Source organism: Aquarana catesbeiana, linkage group LG05 (genome assembly GCF_042186555.1).
Source record: "Aquarana catesbeiana isolate 2022-GZ linkage group LG05, ASM4218655v1, whole genome shotgun sequence".
Lineage (NCBI taxonomy): Eukaryota > Metazoa > Chordata > Amphibia > Anura > Ranidae > Aquarana > Aquarana catesbeiana.
In genome coordinates, this window is record NC_133328.1 from 499,477,251 (window position 1) to 499,495,539 (window position 18,289).

General features: G+C 43.6%; 1 protein-coding gene across 2 annotated transcripts in view; it reads right to left on the minus strand.

Moving 5' to 3' along the window:
* The window catches only part of PRKDC (protein kinase, DNA-activated, catalytic subunit), a 712,087-nt gene that overhangs the window by 331,824 nt on the left and 361,974 nt on the right, over positions 1–18,289 (minus strand). For both annotated transcript variants that reach the window (XR_012244521.1, XM_073631567.1), the window contains exons 53-54: positions 16,540–16,667; positions 15,703–15,852 (exon numbers count right to left, since the gene is read on the minus strand). Coding sequence is in view for 1 of the 2 variants with exons in the window: in XM_073631567.1 (XP_073487668.1) it covers positions 15,703–15,852; positions 16,540–16,667 (278 nt within the window). In the remaining variant the exon portion in view is untranslated. The remainder of the gene's footprint in view (positions 1–15,702; positions 15,853–16,539; positions 16,668–18,289) is intronic.

Consider the following 18,289-nt stretch of genomic DNA (forward strand, 5'->3'; position numbering starts at 1 on the left):
CCAGGAAGAGGCTTTTCATGCTTTTAGCAAAATAGGAATCACAGACTCAGACACCCCTCTCGAATTAACTGGGTTTCAACAACCATACAATTAAAGCCTGAGAGAAGCAGAATGGAATAGATGGCCTTATGGGCGGCACAGTGGTGTAGTGGTAGCACTCTCGCCTAGCAGTAAGAAGGGTCACTGGTTCGAATCCCGACCATGACACTACCTGCCTGGAGTTTGCATGTTCTCCCTGTGCCTGCGTGGGTTTCCTCCGGGTACTCCGGTTTCCTCCCACACTCCAAAGACATGCTGTTAGGTTAATTGGATCCTGCCTAAATTGTCCCTAGTATGTATGAATGTGAGTTAGGGACCTTAGATTGTAAGCTCCTTGAGGGTAGGGACTGATGTGAATGTACAATGTATATGTAAAGCGCTGCGTAAATTGATGGCGCTATATAAGTACCTGAAATAAATAAAATAAATAAATAAATGGCCTTGATATAGCATTTATAGCCAGTTTTTCAGGGATCTAGAAGTCTGAGTAAGCTTGTGTATCGGGTTCTTCTGAGCCAGTTTGGTCAAATTAGTACCACCGTCTTTCTCTCTTGCTTTATCTTCTTGAGCAGAAGAGGTAGGATTGTGCACTGGAGGGAAGGCGTAAATTAGCCTGAACTAGGACCAGGGGATTAGCTAGAGCTACAGGATAAAGTGTACTAGCTAAACTTAAATTATATTAGATCGTGCTTACAGTATGTGCATCAGACCCCATTATAAACAGGTAAATCAATAAATTAAAAGTACATATTTAAATAACCACACTAGTGCATATATAAACTTTTCAGTGATAAACACAAGATCAACTTCCACATACATTAACTTACATTGTTTGATCAATGACAGTATATGGCAGTTCATAACAAGTCCTTCAGATACCCCCGTGCACTGTGTATACAAATGAAGCAGCACTCACCAAATCTGACCAATGACCCCTCATCTCTAAGATGGTCATATAATTTCAGATGTTTATAATGTTAAAAGCACCTCCAGCACCCCTTGGTTGTATATAGACTTAAATCAATAAATTAGAAATACTTTTAAATAAGTTACATGTTTTTAATTTATTGATTATACACTCGATTTTGGTTGGACATGATGCACATATGTATGGTTTAATATAATATACTGTAGGTTTAGCAAATTTATAGCTATAACTATAAGAAGGGCTGAACTTCAGTTTTGAAGTTAAAGCCTGGTTACAGCAGACAGGTGCTCTGTGTTTTGAAAAGCTAAGGGCTCCTGAAGGAGATGGTGTTTTGGACCTTACACTGTGGAAATAAAACCTTTCCACCTGTGATCTCTTTGATTAATTGGTCAAGTGCCTCAATGAACATACACCTTTCTTGGAAAGGCATACATGTGAGGCGTCTTTTGCAGGCACAGTCTGCTGTCCGAGCTTTTAGCCATAATGTTCTGCACATGCGAATGCAGATTAGATACATTCTGGAAATTTGCCTCATGACATGTTCTAGGGAATCTACACTAAAAAAAAAAAACAAAAATGGAACTGCTGTTAATTACTATGTAACAGCACAACTCCGAAATACAAGGTCACATTGGTTGTTCGTTGTTCTAGTCCAAGTCCAATTAGCTGCAGTTTGACATACTAAAATGGTAGCAAGGGCTGGTTGCAGGGGTGGGTCGGCAAGATTAAAGAGAGCTTTTAAGAGCACCTAAAACTTTCCATCTGCAGAATCTTTGAAAGAAGAAAAACCTTCAATAGAACAGTGAGACCCAGTCGCCACAGACTGCACATTGTATCTGTTCATGAACAGGGAATGTTTTGCGGGGTTTTGTAGGTCTGTTTGTACACAAAGACAAGAGGGAGGAGAACCGGCTTGCACAATGCCAAGGCTTCTACAGACAGAAGCAACAAGCTTTTCAGCATTTTCAAGCATGTTGTCTGAAGCTCCCTCTTCAGTACAGTGACAATCTGGGAGAAAACATCTTCTGCAGCTTCCTCCAATACTGTCTCAATATCCTCTTCATTTCCTTTTGTGTCTGTGTCCTCCTGGACTCATATCAGGATCAAACTCCAGTTGAGAAATGGGAGTAGGAGGATCATGGCGTTTTTAAGACCTGGGTGGAGATAGCTGTATTAAGGCTGTAATCTGTCTGAGGAAATGTGACAGATGCAGAGGATTTGGCTTTACTCAAATGGGCTGCTTACTTGTTGTGTGATTTATATAGAGCTAGAATCAGATGCTGAAACCAGTGTTAGAGCCTGTTCTTGCTCCGTTACAAGGGGCGCAAGGCACCGCAAGGTTGAGCGTTGGGTGAGCCTTGGGCAAAGCAAATGTTCACCTGTGATGAGAAACCTCAAGCTGCAGCAGCCTGCCAAGCTTGCCAACAACAAATTGGAACATCCATGTGGTAAAACTTTGTAAAATGGTAGATATGAAAGCTGCGTTACCCTTCCTTGAGCCTTCAGGAAGCACAAAGAGAATCAGACTGATAAATTGCAGTAACAGAGAAAGATTTCTGCAAGACAAAAAATACCAGGTTGATGCCCTGCAGAGTCAATGGAGTCATAACTGATGGAACACCTTGTACATCATTCAGGCTGGATGAAAGTTGCAGCTGTCCAGTGTTTGCATTCATATGTATAAAACTCAAAACACTAACTTTCTTCGCTAATGAAAATTATATGCAGTCTGCACCAGAGCAACCTGTTTCCATCCTTGTCTAAATCTGTAGCAAATCATCCTACCCCACAGCAGCAAAATTTGGATTTTAGGTTCACCTGTAAAAAAACCTTTTCTTGGAATACATCAAGACAGAGATGACTTTATATTCATGACTACTTGGATTATGCTGGCACTTTTGGATGAACAGACACTGGCCACAAAAATACAGTAATCTTCATCCGGGCATAACCCACTCCTAGCTCAGTTTTGTAGCATTTACAGTGTCTTGTAAAAGTATTCATACCCCTTGACATTTTCCACATTTTGTCATGCTACAACCAAAAATGTAAATTGATTTTATGTGATAGACCAACACAAAGTGGCACATTGTGAAGTGGAAGGAAAATGATAAATGGTTTTCAATTTTTTTTACAATCAAATATCTGAAAAGTGGCGTGCATTTGTATTCAGCCCCCTTTATTCTGATACCCCTAGCTAAAATCTAGTGGTAACAAAATTGCCTTCAGAATTCACCTAATTAATAGAGTCTACCTGTGTGTAATTTAATCTCAGTATAAATACAGTTATTCTGTGAAGCACAACAGAGGTTTGTTAGAGAAGCTTAGTGAACAAACAGCATCACGAAGGCCAAAGGTGCACATCAGAGAGGTCAGGGATAACGTTGTGGAGAAGTGTAAAGCAGGGTTATGGCACAACTGCAAACCTACCAAGACATGGCCTGCCACCTAAACTGACAGGCTGGGCAGGGAGAGCATTAATCAGAGAAGCAGCCAAGAGGCCCATGGTAACGCTGGAGGAGCTGCAGAGATCCACAGCTCAGGTAGGAGAATCTGTCCCCAGGACAACTATTAGTCATGCACTCCACAAATCTGGCCTTTATGGAAGAGTGGCAAGAAAAAAGCCATTATTGAAAGAAGGCCATAAGAAGCCCCGTTTGCAGTTAGCGAGAAGCCATGCGGGGACACAGCAAACGTGGAAGAAGGTGCTCTGCTCAGATGAGACCAAAATTAAACTTTTTGGCCTAAAAGCAAAACGCTATGTGTGGCGGACAACTAACATTGCACATCGCCCTGAACACACCATCCCCACCGTGAAACATGGTGGTTGTAGCATCATGTTGTGGGGATGCTTTTCTTCAGCAGCGACAGTGAAGCTGGTAAGAGTTTATGGGAAGATGGATGGAGCCAAATACAGGGCAATCTTAGAAGAAAACCTGTTAGAGTCTGCAAAATTACTTGAGACTGGGCAAAAATGTCACTCTCTAGGGTGTGCGTTTAATAAACGGTGTTAATTCTTGCATTATCACTGTTCTCTTAACATTCTCTAACACGGCAGATTTTTACTCCTGCATTGAGTCTGTTTAATAAATAGTGTAGTGTTAACTCCTGGTCTGTGATAAGCAGTGTTAGCTAGGAGCATGTTAGCACCGATTATACTTTAGACCGCTTTTACAAACAGTGGGAGGGAACATCCCCCCCCTCCCACCGTCTTCCATGGTTTTCTCGTGCTCTCCTGTCCCAACAGGGAACCGGAGACTACGAGCATTTCATGACTTAGGCTACCTGTCACTACCTATTGCTATCAAAAGGGGATATTTACATTCCCGGAGAACAATAAGAAAAAAAAAAAAAAAAGAAAAAAAATGAAAGGAACAGTTTAAAAATAAAAAAGCAAAATAAATAAATAAAAAAGCACCCCTGTCCCCCGTGCTCACGCGTAAAGGCGAACGCAAGCATCGGTCTGGTGTCATATGTAAACAGCAATTGCACCATGCATGTGAGATATCACCGCGAAGGTCAGATCGAGGGCAGTAATTTTAGCAGTAAACCTCCTCTGTAAATCTAAAATGGTAACCTGTAAATTATTTTAAAAATGTATAAAGTTTGTCGCTGCTGCGCGTTTGTGCGCAATTTTTAAGCATGTCGTGTTTGGTATCCATGTACTCAGCATAAGATTATCTTTTTTATTCCATCAAACATTTGGGCAATATATAATGTGTTTTAGAGCATTAAAATTTTTAAAAAGTGTGTTTTTTCCAAAGAAATTGTGTTTGAAAAAATGCTGCGCAAATACAGAAAGGGCTTTGTCTTCAAGTGGTTAGAAGGGTGGGTGATGTGTGACATAAGCTTCTAAATCTTGTGCATAAAATGCCAGGACAGCTCAAACCCCCCCCCCCCCCCTCAAATGACCCCTTTTTGGACAGTAGACACCCCAAGCTATTTGCCGATAGGCATGTTAAGTCCATGGAATATTCTATATTTTACCACAAGTTTCAGGAAAATCTCTTTTTTTTAAATATTTTTTTTACACAAAGTTGTCACTAAATGATATATTGTTCAAACATGTCCAATATTCAAAATGGGGTACTTTGTGGGGGATTTGTGCTATCTTGATATTTCAGGGCCTCCAAAACTGTGATAGGTGGTAAGGAAGTGAAATCACCATTTTACGCCCTTAGAAAGCCTGAAGGCGGTGCTTGGTTTTCGGGGTCCTGTACACGGCTAGGCTCCCAAAAAGTGTCACACGTGGTATCCCCATACTCAAGGGGAGCAACAGAATGTATTTTGGGGTGTCATTTCACATATGCCCATGGCATGTTTGAGCAAAGATCATTTAGTGACAACTTTGTGCAAAAAAATTGTAATTTTCCCGTCACTTGTGGCAAAATATAAAATATTCAATGGGCTCAACATGCCTCTCAGCAATTTCATTGGAGTGTCTACTTTCCAAAATTGGGTCATTTTGGGGGGTTTGTACTGCCCTGCCATTTTAGAACCTCAAGAAATGAGATAGGCAGTCAAACTAAAAGCTGCGTATATTCCAGAAAATGTACAATAGTTTGTAGACGCTATAACTTTTGCGCAAACCAATATACGCTTATTGACACTTTTTTACCAAAGACATGTGGCTGAATACATTTTGGCCTAAATGTATGACTAAAATTGAGTGTATTAAAAAAAAAAATTTATAACAAAAAGTAGAAAATAACTTTTTCAAAATTTTCGGTCTTTTTCCGTTTATATCGCAAAAAATAAAAATCGCAGAGGCATACCATCAAAAGAAAGCTCTATTTGTGGGAAAAAAAGGACGCAAATTTCATTTGGGTACAGCATTGCATGACCGCGCAATTACCAGTTAAAGCAGCGCAGTGCCAAATTGTAAAAAGTGCTCTGGTCATTGAGTAGCCAAATCCTCCAGGGCTGAAGGGGTAAACCATGGGCACTTGGGCAGTAATCGTGATGCATCGCGGAATCAAATCGTTGACACGATAATCAAACGCATCGAGTCATGAGACCAGTGAAGATGCGCACCTCTATGCTACACTGAAAAAAGGCTTTTTGAGACTTTTCTGAGCTTACACAGTTTATTAAACAGGCACATTCCTATATTCCTAACACTGAGACAACACAGTACAGTGAAGAGAGGAGATATTTGGTTTGTAGTTAACGGGGTTAATTAAAACACCTCTTAGGAAATTACAACCTAGATTCTCTATGTTAAGGCGCAACACATCTTATTAAACGTACGCCTAGATGCGCAAAGCTAGTAGAGACATACTGAAAAAGACTTGCAGCTGTAACTGCAGCGAAAGGTGGTTCTACAAAGTTTTGACTCAGGAGGGCTGAAAAAAAAAAAATTCACGCCACACTTTTCAGATATTTGTAAAAAAAAATTAAAACTATCATTTTCCATCCACTTCACAATTATGTGCCACTTTGTGTTGACCTATCACATAAAATCCCAATAAAATACATTTACGTTTTTGGTTGTAACATGACAAAAATGTGGACAATTTCAAGGAGCATGAATACTTTTAACGCACTGTATGTGTCCTGTGATGTACTACCAGAATTTTTTTTAAAAGGTAAACCAAAAAATTCTAATTTCTTAATTGTACATCACAGGACTTCATATTCATGACAACTTGGGATGTCCCAAAGTACTGAACATGAGGGGTAGGCAACAAGGCCAACACACCCAAAAACAGAACGGGAGGGAACTCCATTACAAAGCCGCCTGCAAGACCTTCTGCCAAAAATTGGAGTCCACGGTGGTGTGAACATCGACATGGTAGAAATTGTGAAACGTGTGAAGAGAAGGGCGGGTAGCAGCCTAAATACTTGAACAACAGAAGCTTGATGCACGGACATCCCTGGTAGAATGGCCTTGACCAGGAAAGGAGGAACATTGCCCTAGATACCAAAGATCTAAGAAATGGACTGAAGAATCTACCCAAGAACAGTGGATTGAAAAGCAGCCTGACCCTTGAGCGCCCTCAGGAAGAAAAACATGGAATCAGACAGTCGAAATGAAGCTGTAGACTTCAGGTAAATTCAAACAGCACAAATAACATCCAAAGAGTGAAGCACCTTCTCCTTAGAATGTTTTAAATTAGAATAAAAGGATGGCAACACAATGTCCTGATTCAAGAGAAACAAAGACTACCTTCAGTCGGAAAAAGAAATGAGGCCTCAACACCACATTATCCTGGTGTAGAACCAAAAATAACATCCTGCAGGAAAATACAGCCAAGTCTGAGTCCTTACAGGCTGAGGTAATGTCAGCTAAAAAGACAACCTTGCATTTGAAAAGTGACAAGGGAATTTCTCAGAGAAGCTCAAAAAGAGAAGTGCGCAAAAATGACAACTTAATTCGCAAACGATTGGGATGTGGATGACAGTTTGCGATGGAAAGTCCAAGTGTGAACTGAAAGCAAGGGTATCTGTCCGTGGTTCGGAAGAATGCAGGCCGTGTAGAGGGAGCGAGATGAGCCTGAGATCCGTGCAGGGGAACCAGCATCAAGCTGCCCTATATGGCTGGGATGGTGCGTCCGGTGTTCGGATGTCCATCCAGAGAATGTGTGTGCAGCTGGAGTGAATAGAGAAGCTGTCAGTCCGCTGTGAGAGCAAATGGGAACGCATTTCAGAAGCAAGCCACGCCACCTTCGTCAGCCTGTTGGTTAGAAGGAACTTCCGGGAATTTATAGAGGCAGCTGATTAAACCCGTGGCACCCGAGTGAATTGAACAATTGCCTATAACACTCGCAGGTGTGATGATGCCAGAAAGGTCAGCTGATAGTATATACTAAAAAATAGTAAAAAGCAACTAAGAAAATTTTAAGAAACAATAGAACACAACACCATAAACCAACAAAATTATATCAAAATTAGAAACAAATTGTGATGTGTGGAATACAAAGATATATTTTATGTATTAAGTACCGTATTTATCGGCGTATAACACGCACCCCAATTTAGAAGGGAATTTTAAGGAAAACAAAACTTTTAGGAGGGAAGTTGAAGGGAAAAAAACTTACATTTAAATGCCCATCATTGCAGCCTTCCCCAGTGCAGCCTTCCCCAGTGCAGCCTTGTTAGTGCAGCCGTGTCAGTGCAACCTTCCCCAGTGCAGCCTTCCCCAGTGCAGCCTTCCCCAGTGCAGCCTTCCCCAGTGCAGCCTTCCCCAGTGCAGCCTTCCCCAGTGCAGCCTTCCCCAGTGATCCCCTGCCATCCTGGGCTTCAAAATCGCCGACCGCGATTTGAAAATGGCACCGCCGGCGCCGAAATACACAGAGCCGGTCCTCGGCTCTTCTCGGCGGATCTCACTCACTTTCGGCTCCACTCGTAGTCCCGCCCGGCTAGGTTCGGGCGGCGTCGAGTGAAGCCGAAAGTGGCCGAGAAGAGCCGAGGACCGGCTCTGTGTATTTCGGCGCCGGCGGCGCCATTTTCAAATCGCGGTCAGCGATTTTTTAGATCTGTCAGCGGGGGATCGCAGGGGATCGGCGTATAACACGCACCCGCGATTTTTCCCTGATTTTAAGGGGAAAAAAGTGCGTGTTATACGCCGATAAATACGGTATATTGAACAGTGAACTGGAATACATAAACAGCGATCACACCACCAAGGTATTGCCGCAAACTTCAATAATTCTAGCACCAGACCTCCTGTGTAACTCTAAACTGGTAACCAATAATGGCTTATAAAGCGTCGCCTATGGAGATTTTAAAATACCAAAGTTTGGCACCTTTTCACAAGCGTACGCAATTTTGAAGCGTGATATATTTGGTATCTAGGCGCAACACCATATTTTATATTTTACCAAAAATGTGAGTATTATATTGTCTCTGTGTGCATTGAAATTCATTAAAATTTATTTATGCATTTGTGTGTAAAATTGTGTTTGAAAAACTGCTGCACAAATACTGCATGAAATAAAAATTTGCAAAACCCACCATTTTATTCTATAGGGCCTCTGCTACAAAAATATATAATGTTTGGGGGTTCTAAGTTAATTTCTAGCAAAAAATAGGATTTTTTTTAACAGCTTACCTGTAAAATATGGGTTATAGGCCACCTTTAGGTGAATGGACACTGGTATAACCAAAAAGGAAACAGGAAGTGCCCCTCCCTATATAACTCCTCCCATACCGGGAGAATCTCAGTTTTTGTAGCAAAGCAATAAATACACATATCCCAATACGAGGGGAGGGACCTGTGTCCCGTCATGTACTCCAAGAAAAGGATTTTACAGGTAAGCTGTTATAAAAATCCTATTTTCTTTATCGTACATCACGGGACACAGAGCACCATAGTAATAACTATATGGGATGTCCCAAAGCAATGCCACCTGAGGGGGGAAGACACAAAGCAAAACAGCCGCCGCCAGGCATGAGGACCCTATACTGCTGCCTGCAGCACACTGCGCCCGAAGGCGGTGTCCTCCTGCCACCATCAATTTGATAAAATCTTGTGAATGTATGAACTGACAACCAAATAGCTGCCTTGCAAACCTGAGCCACTGAGGCTTGGTGATGCACTGCCCATTAAGCACTGACTGCCCTGGTAGAGTGCGCTTTAATCTGAAAGGGAGGAACCTTTCTTTTCAGGCCAAGGCCTGACTAATCACCTGATGAATCCACTTAGCAATAGTAGATTTTGATGCTGCCTGACCCTTTCTAGGGCCTTCTGGCAACACAAACAAAACATCAGTTTTCCGTATCTGAGCAGTCACTTTCAGATAGGCTTTAATTGCTCTCACTACATCGAGAGAATGTAATAAACTTTTTCTACAGAACGAGATTCTGGGAAAAAAAAGGAAGGTAAAGAAACATCTTGATTCAGATGAAAACTAGACACTACCTATGGCAAAAAGGTTGGGTGCGATGTAGCACCACCTTATCCTTGTAAATGATTAAGTATGGCTCTTTACAGGAGAAAGCAGACACTTCTGATACTCTTCTTGCAGAGGTTATCGCAACTAGGAATACCAATTTCCTTGTAAAAAAGGATCAAAGGAATATTCCGTATAGTTTCAAAAGGTGGTCTTTGCAACACAGACAAAACCAGATTCAAATCCCATGGGCACAAGGGTGTCCTAACTGGCAGAGTTACCCCTTGTATGAATGCCCGGAGCCCCAGACTAAAGAATGTGAAGCAAGCGGCCTTTGGAAAAACACTGCCAAGGCCGAGATCTGACCCATGATTGTACTCAAGGCCAGCTTTCTACTCCTAATTGTAGAAAGGCCAGAACACTTCCTATGACATACTTGCAAGGATGCCAACCCTTGGTTTCGCACCAAGTGACATAAGCCTTCCAGACTCTGTAATAAATGGTCCTGGATGCAGGCTTTCTGGCATTAATCAGGGTGGTTATTACTGACCCTGAAAGCCCCCAATTCTTAAGAATGTGGGCTTCAATAGCCACACCATTAAATTCCAAGAATCCAAGATTCTCCTACTGCCATTTTCACGATCCCTGCATACCAAGGTCTTCTGGGCTACTAAGATTACCAGCTTCCCTTCTTCCCTAATCCTGTGAAGCAGCCGCGGTAGCAGCTGAACTGGAGGGAATGCATAAATCCGTGAAAACTGGTCCCACGGGGTCGCTAACGCATCTATTCCGAGTGCAAATGGATGCCTTGTTCTCACCACAAAGTTGTCCAACTTCTTGTTGAACCTGGACGCCAATAGATCTACATCCGGCATACCCCATATTTGGCATATGGCCAAAAATACCTTGGGATGTAAAGACCATTCTCCTGGCAACAACTGTTGACGGCTCAGAAAATCTGCCTGCCTATTTTCCACTTCTAGAATGTAAACTGCAGATAGGTAAGGAACATCTTTCTCTGCCCAAGACAGAATATGGTCCACCTCCCTTTGAGCTGCGTGGCTTCTGGTGCTTCCTTGGTGATTGATATAGGCCACTACTGTGGCATTGTCGGATTGTGTCCGCAACCTGAACGTCCAGGCTATTAGGTCCCTGGGAACGTTTGATCTCAGAAAACGCGATGGTGAAACTCTTGGAACTCTAGTTAGTAGCCAAGGGCCAACACAGAGAGGACCAATTTGTCTTGGATTTCCTCTAGCCAAGTTTCTGAAGACCACCACAGTCTTCCCCCCACTCGATCAAGCGGGGGTGCTCCTTCACAAGGAAGCCCTGGGACTCTGTCTTGTGGACTTCTGGATACCGGCAGAAGGGTAGTCTTACTCCCAGAAATCTTTTGGATATACTTATCCAAATCTTCCCCAAATAATCTTTCTCCATGAAAGGGGAACCCAGCCAAGAGCTTCTTGCATGGTAACTCGGCTGACCATCTCTTTAGCCACAGAGTCCTACGCATATGTATCAACATAAGCGCAAGGCGAGACGTCTGATGGATAGAATCCTTGATAGCGTCCACTGCAAAGTATAGGGCCCTAGGTAGTTCAGCTAAACTTTGGGCCTCTTCAGCTTTAGCAGGAACCCTCTTAGTAACCTGCTTGAATTCATCCCGAAGAGATTGACAAATGCCTATTGCTGCACCACCGCACCAGCTACAGCAAATGAGGCTTTTAGTAGAGATTCCAACTTCTTGTCAGCTGGATCTCTAAATACTTGTGCGTTGTCCACTGGACAAGTTAAACTCCTGTTAACAGAGGAGATACCAGCACTTACCGCTGGAAAATCCCATCTCTTTGGTAACTTTTTCTCCATAGGGTAGAGAAATAAAAAATTTTTAGGAGGTGAAAACTGCTTATCTGGGTGATCCCGATCAGCATAAATCAGTTGCTCCAGTAACGGTGCATAGGGAAAGCATGAGAACCCTGTGAGGGTTTTAGCGAACCCAAGGAGGGGAAGGAAACAACATCCACCTCTGCAGGAGTCCATAAGCGATTGAATTAGCAATTTCTGAGATTGCAAAGTTTGAGAAGGGTTCTTTAGATGCTGAATCCTCAGAAGAGGAGTCACCTGAATTTCCTTCCCACAAAGGTACCCCAGTATCATCTGGCCATTGTTGTTCCAATGTTGGGAGGGTCAATGGTAGGAGAAGGGGACCTGCTGCGTTTTCTCACCTCCTGGGAGGAGGACGCCAGCAAATTAGCTATTTTTCCCTCCAAACCAGCCAGAGCCAAAGCCAAATCGTCCTTAGTGACGTATGCAGGGGCTGGAGTGTTGGGGGTAGCCACCATGCCTGTGCAAGATGGCTCAGATTCGCCAGATGCTGCAAGTCTTTCAGGGGAGGATAGGACTGCGGGCGTGCGACTAAGAGCGTCAGGCACTGTCCACAGCGGCTTTGCGCCCCCCCCCCTTGAATTACCCCCCTTGCAGGAAGACATAGTCCTAAGCACAAAAAAGTAGAGGTACTAAATAAAGTGCATCTACTGCCGAGATTTATAGTCTAGCGATTACACAATATGCTGCTATAAATGCTCAGACTCAATTCTGAGTAAACGTGCCCCTTGGAATACTTGTATCCACACACCCATACAGCTTACATGCCCTTGTGCGCTTTGTGTCCCTCCATCAGCCAACCAGACACTCTCAGAGTGTAAAACTTTTAAGCAGTGAGCCTTGTGCCTGTGCCGTGTCTCACATGCATGCCGGCGGTGTTTAAGCCATGCCCCGTGGACTTAGGCCCTGACCCTTTCCCGCTCTGTGCCCTGGCTAGCCGGTCCTGTGTGAGGACGGATCGGGGGGGGAGGCGGGGAGTCTAAGCAGGGGGTAACCTGACCACCTGAGATGGATAGATGGTCCCCCCAAATCCCTGCTGATGGCTGACAGAGCAGGAGGTATAGCAATGCTGCCGCAGAAGCCTTTGCCGACACCTGAGCACAACACAGGGGAAGCATGGAATGGTGGAAGCCAGGTTTGTAGCTTTTACGCCTTCTAGTGGCAAAACACAGGCAAGGCAATACATACTCCTATTAGAAAGATCAAGTGAATCATATATACATTCCCTGTCTTTCTGACTTACCTGATCCCCACCACAGGACTGCTGGAAATTATCACAGACAGATCCAGCCTTCACCCTTTCACGGGTCCACTCCCTTTGACCTGTACAGCACCACTGCCGGAAAACTCCTTGGCTGTATTAATATGACCAAGGTGCCGGGTCCCTGGGTCCAGCTCTCAAAAGAGAAGCATTACAGGCATAAAATCTTGTTTCTACCGCCACGAGGCCCGGGTACCATCCACTTGGCTTTCAAGCACTTTAGATCCATTTGTACAGCCCCTTGATCCCGTTAGGGATTACTTAGAGGAGCTTTCTTAGCACATCAACTGTGACCAACACCTTAGACACTGGCAAAAAAATTTAGATACTCCCAGTATGGGAGGGGTTATATAGGGAGGGGCACTTCTGGTTTCACCAGTGTCCATTCACCTAAAGGTGGCCTATAACCCATATAGTTATTACTATGGTTCTCTGTGTCCCGTGATGTATGATAAAGAAATACAGATGTTTACTTGTAAACAAAAAGTGTCGGCATAAGGTCTGGTCCTAAAGTGCAAAATGGCTGAAGGTGCTCCTTGGATGTTGCGCTTTTCTAGGTGGCAAGGCTGTGAAAAAGTCTTACATATGTGGCATCGCCACACTCAGGACGAGTAGTAAAATGTGTTTTAGGGTGTAGTTGCAAATATGCCTATGCCGTGTGTGAGAAATAACTTAATATGAAATTTTTGTGAAAAAAATGGAATTGTATTTCTTTATTTTCCAAAGAATTGTGGGGAAAAATTACAAGTTGAAAAAACTTGCCATGCCTCTTACTAAATACCTTGGACTGTCTACTTTCCAAAAAGGGGTCATTTGGGGGATATTTGTACTGTCTTGACATGTTAGGGCCTTAAGAAATGAGATAGGCCGTCAGTACATCAGGTATGATCAGGTGTGATCAATTTTCAAAGATTGGTGCTATAGCTTGTAGACTCTAACATTTCATACAGACCAAATAATATACACAGGGTTATATTTTTACAAAAGAAACGTAGCAGTATACATTTTAGTCAAAATCTATGAAGAAAAATTAATTATTTGCAAAATTTTAGAAACTAAGAAAAACGCATATTTTTTTTTTTTTTCCATTTGTAGCCCAAAAAATAAAACCCCCCAGTGGTCATTAAATACCTCCAAAAGAAAGCTCTATTTGTGTGGAAAAAAAAATGATAAAAATTTAATTTGGGTACAGTGATGCACGACTAAGTAATTCTCATTCGAAACTGAAAATTGGTCAGGGTAGGAAAGGTGCCCAGTATTGAGGTGGCTGAAGACCGACATCTCATCCACCCGGACCATCAGGGTGTTATTCTGGTAAGAAATGGCTGGGTCAACTCCATTTTTCATAGAATTCTTCTTCGATGGGATCCTGCTTTGGTGGTGAGAACATTGTCACAGGGTGAGCCCAATTAGCATACATGACTTTATGCAAATGGGGATGCACAGGAAAAGATTTGGAATGTTTAGGCGGCTACCGCCATCCAAAATCAGTGATTCTGGGAGAAGAGGACTCTGGAAGTGGCAACTTCTGATTAGTTTGTACCACGTACACCAGGAAGGCAACTGTGGTCATCGGAGACAGTCCTGTACCTTGAGACTCCTCCAAAGATGGCTTCCTCCTTTTACCACTACACCCCCCCCCCCGACCCCGATGTAGGAGACCCTGATGCTCCAAGTCAGTGAGAACACCCAAGAGGTGCCCAGGCAAATCATAGATGGCTGCTGAAAATTCCACCCTAGACACAAAGGAACCAGAGGATTGCACAGAGCAGGGGGTCAGAACTAAGCTGACCTTTAAAGAGCGTTCTCCCTACCTGAATGAGGAATTTGGGAGAAAACCCCATCATCCTTCTTCCCAATCTCTCTGCCAGCAAAGCATTTGCTGAGGGTCAGCCAGCCTGTAACCCAGTATGAAAGCTGTGTCTGCAAGTGCCATACACCTATGTGGCAAGTCTTCACCCCACCCCCCACCCCTTTTTTTTTTTTTTAAACAGGGATCCCAATACTTGTGGAAGCATTGGCGGTGCTGCATTGTCTCGAGGTTGTACTGGAGCTGTGCCAGAACTGCACTGTGGCTGCCCACTGCTTAGTTGGCAATCACACGTGTTTCTACCACCCAGAAAAGCCTAAAATTGTGCTCACGCTGCATGCACAGATTTGTGCAAGGACATCATCAAGCACGAGCTCACAGCAGACGTGCTGCTGAGTCTTCAGGGATTTCACTCTAAAAGGTATCACTGCCTGGACTGGTATAACACCGTGCCAGCGACTTCACCAGATACCAGAGAGATCACTGCCCACAGACTTACAGGCCATCCCTGTTCTTACATGCAGAATCTGGGTACCATCTCTCTTGATCCCAGGGCCATAAGTGACTAATCTAGATGAGGCCTTTCACTTCACCAGCAGGGGTGTGCAGAATGAACAGGCCACGAATCAAAGGACTAATGCCCTCTGAAAGAAATAGTCAGTGAGAGATCATAGGCGCATCCAACACCTAAGGACACTAGTTAAAATTTGAGGCTTTGCTGACCTGGGAGGAATTATGCCGGGGTGGGGAATCCTGCCGTTTTTTGGCCACGTCTATCCACCGGAAAGTGACAGCGTAACCCAAGTAGTCATAAATATGATGTACCCTGTGTCCTGTGATGTACAAATTTAAAAAATGAATGCATCCTGTACAAATACTTCTGACAATAAAAATGACACAATGTAGGGCAGAACACATAAGGTGTTAACATGACAAAATCTCTCACCGGTTGCTCATAATCTGTCTGAAGTCTTTATTTTTTAGCTCGGTATAAAGGTCTGATATTGCCTCAGCCCGGAACATTATTATCTCCAGACACTGGGTCTTCAGGACTCCATGAAGTTTTGGCAGCAAGAAAAGAATAATGGCCATGAATCTGTAAACAACAAGAAACGTAACTGGTCTTGTATCATACTGTGACCTAGAAAGCGTATGTGTGCCGCTCAGGCTCAGTAAGGAGGGGGTATGCAAACAATGCACCCCCAGCTGCTGTTAGAGTGCTGACAGGGGATGGAGCCCATCCCGGCTCCTGCGAGAGATCAGGGGAAGAAGGGGGTAGCCCCTGGAAGTCGCACATCTAAGGTGTCCTAGAGCAGTGTTTCTCAACCCCAGTCCTCAAGGCACCCCAACAGGTCATGTTTTCAGGCTGTCCATTATTTTGCACAGGTGATTTGATCAGTTTCACTGCCTTAGTAATTACCACAGCCGTTTCATCTGAGGGAAATCCGGAAAAAATTACCTGTTGGGGCGACTTGGGGACTGGAATTGAGAAATACCGCCCTAGAGAGATGAATGGAGTTGGCAGCCTCAGCCTGGACTCTGACCAGGCTACGCCCCCAACGCCATTCACTTTGCCCCCCAGAGCTTAGTCATGGGGATCCCCAAGACTAAGCTCTGGGGGGCGGAGTGAATGGCGTTGGGGGCGTGGCCTGGTCGGAGTCTAGGCTGAGGTTGCCACTCCATTCATCTCTCTAGGACACCTTAGATGTGTGACTTCCAGGAGCTACCCCCTACTTCCCCTTGTATCATACTGTACTAGGCTTATTTAAGTAAAAAGTCTTACCTGTCTGCGAATATGGGGAAATTCTTCACTACTTTGTTCAAACACACTACAAACTTGTCTTCTTTATTGCTGGCATGATGTTGCTTTAGTTTTTCCACCACATAGTCAAACACTGGGCCTTCTAAGGTCTGAAAATAAATAATGCCAGGGAAAAAAAAAGTTTATTCAAGGTTTCAATATGCATGATGCAAAAAAAATAAAAAGTATTGAGAAAACATTGGCTATGTGGATGGATATACAGTATCTCTCAATATAATTTTCTAAGCAACTACAGAACACAATATCTACTATTTTCTACTACTACTAATAAATTCTCAACACAGACAGCACATAAAAAGGTTTCTTTAGCGTACAACGCAGGACACAGAGCCGGTTATTATAATAACTATTTGTGTTATACGCTACCTATAGGTGAATGGACACTTGTAGATCAATCAGATCAATGAAACAGGAAGTCCTCCCCTATATAACCCCTCTTACACAGGAAGTACCTCAGTTTTTTGCCAGGGTCTGTAAGGTGGTGTTCACTGATGTGATACATGTGCTCTGGGAGCATACTTGGAGGCCTGGATGGTTCTATTTAGCATCATGGACTTCATTCGGATCCATAGAGCTGTCAGCCAAAATGGATGGTACCCGGGCCTCATTGGACAGGAGAGAAGATTCCTTGAGGTTTGCCTCTAATGCAGCCTTACGGTGCTAGACCCTGCGTAATGGAACCCTGTGCAGTGTTTGTTCTGACCAAGGTGTTTTCCTGCAGGGTGCTATACAGGTCCAGGGGAGTGGACCCCAGATTAAGGGGGCCCCAGTACCTGAAGGTCTTTTATGACAGAGCCCGCCGTGACGGATGAAGGCTGGACTCCTGTCAGACCCAGAGTCCTGCGGCAGGAATGGCAAGTCTGCATGTTGCAGTTTCACTTTAAAAAACTGACTGTCTATTTTTCTTTCCCGGTGGCCACTGGGGACAGTGTGCTGTTGGTCATGTAAAAATGACAAGGTGCACCAGACTAAGTGCAGTATGAAAGGAAGGAAATTTGTTAAAATATCAGCCAAATGGCTACTCACATAATGTTGGTTAAAAACGGGCATATAACTCCAAAGAATGTCCGTGGTCACTGGAGGAGTCCAGAACTTGGTCCAAAATACTGTCCCAATGGGCTGCAGCGGTCTGACAGCAAGGAGGTTTGTCAAAGTCGGCCTAATTCCTTTCTCGTTGTGTACAAACCAGAGTGGAATGCACTCGGGGAAGTCCGGAAGGGACGTTGGGACCTGTCAGATGACGTGGTTTCAAAGCATCCGCTTTTTCCTCAGATCTAATTGTTTACTGGAACTTTCAGTCTTATATAAGCTCGCTCGAGCCAATAGGACGTGACAATACATAATGTTAGCTGACAGATTTAAAGGGACCAATACTTAAATATGGCGAGAGAGCATCACAGATGCCTTTAACCGCTTCAGCCCCAGAAGGGTTTTACCCCCTTAATGACCAGAGCCGTTTTTGCGATTTGGCACTGCGTCGGTTTAGCTGACAATTGCGCGGTCGCGTGACGTTGTACCCAACCAAAAACAACATCCTTTTTTCCCCCACAAATAGAGCTTTTTTTTGGTGGCATTTGATCACCTCTGCGGTTTTTATTTCTCTCGCTATAAACAAAAAAATAAAGCCACAGATTTGAAAAAAAAAAAAAAAAAACACTATATTTTTTACTTTTTGCTATAATAAATATCCCACATTTATTTTTTTAAGAAC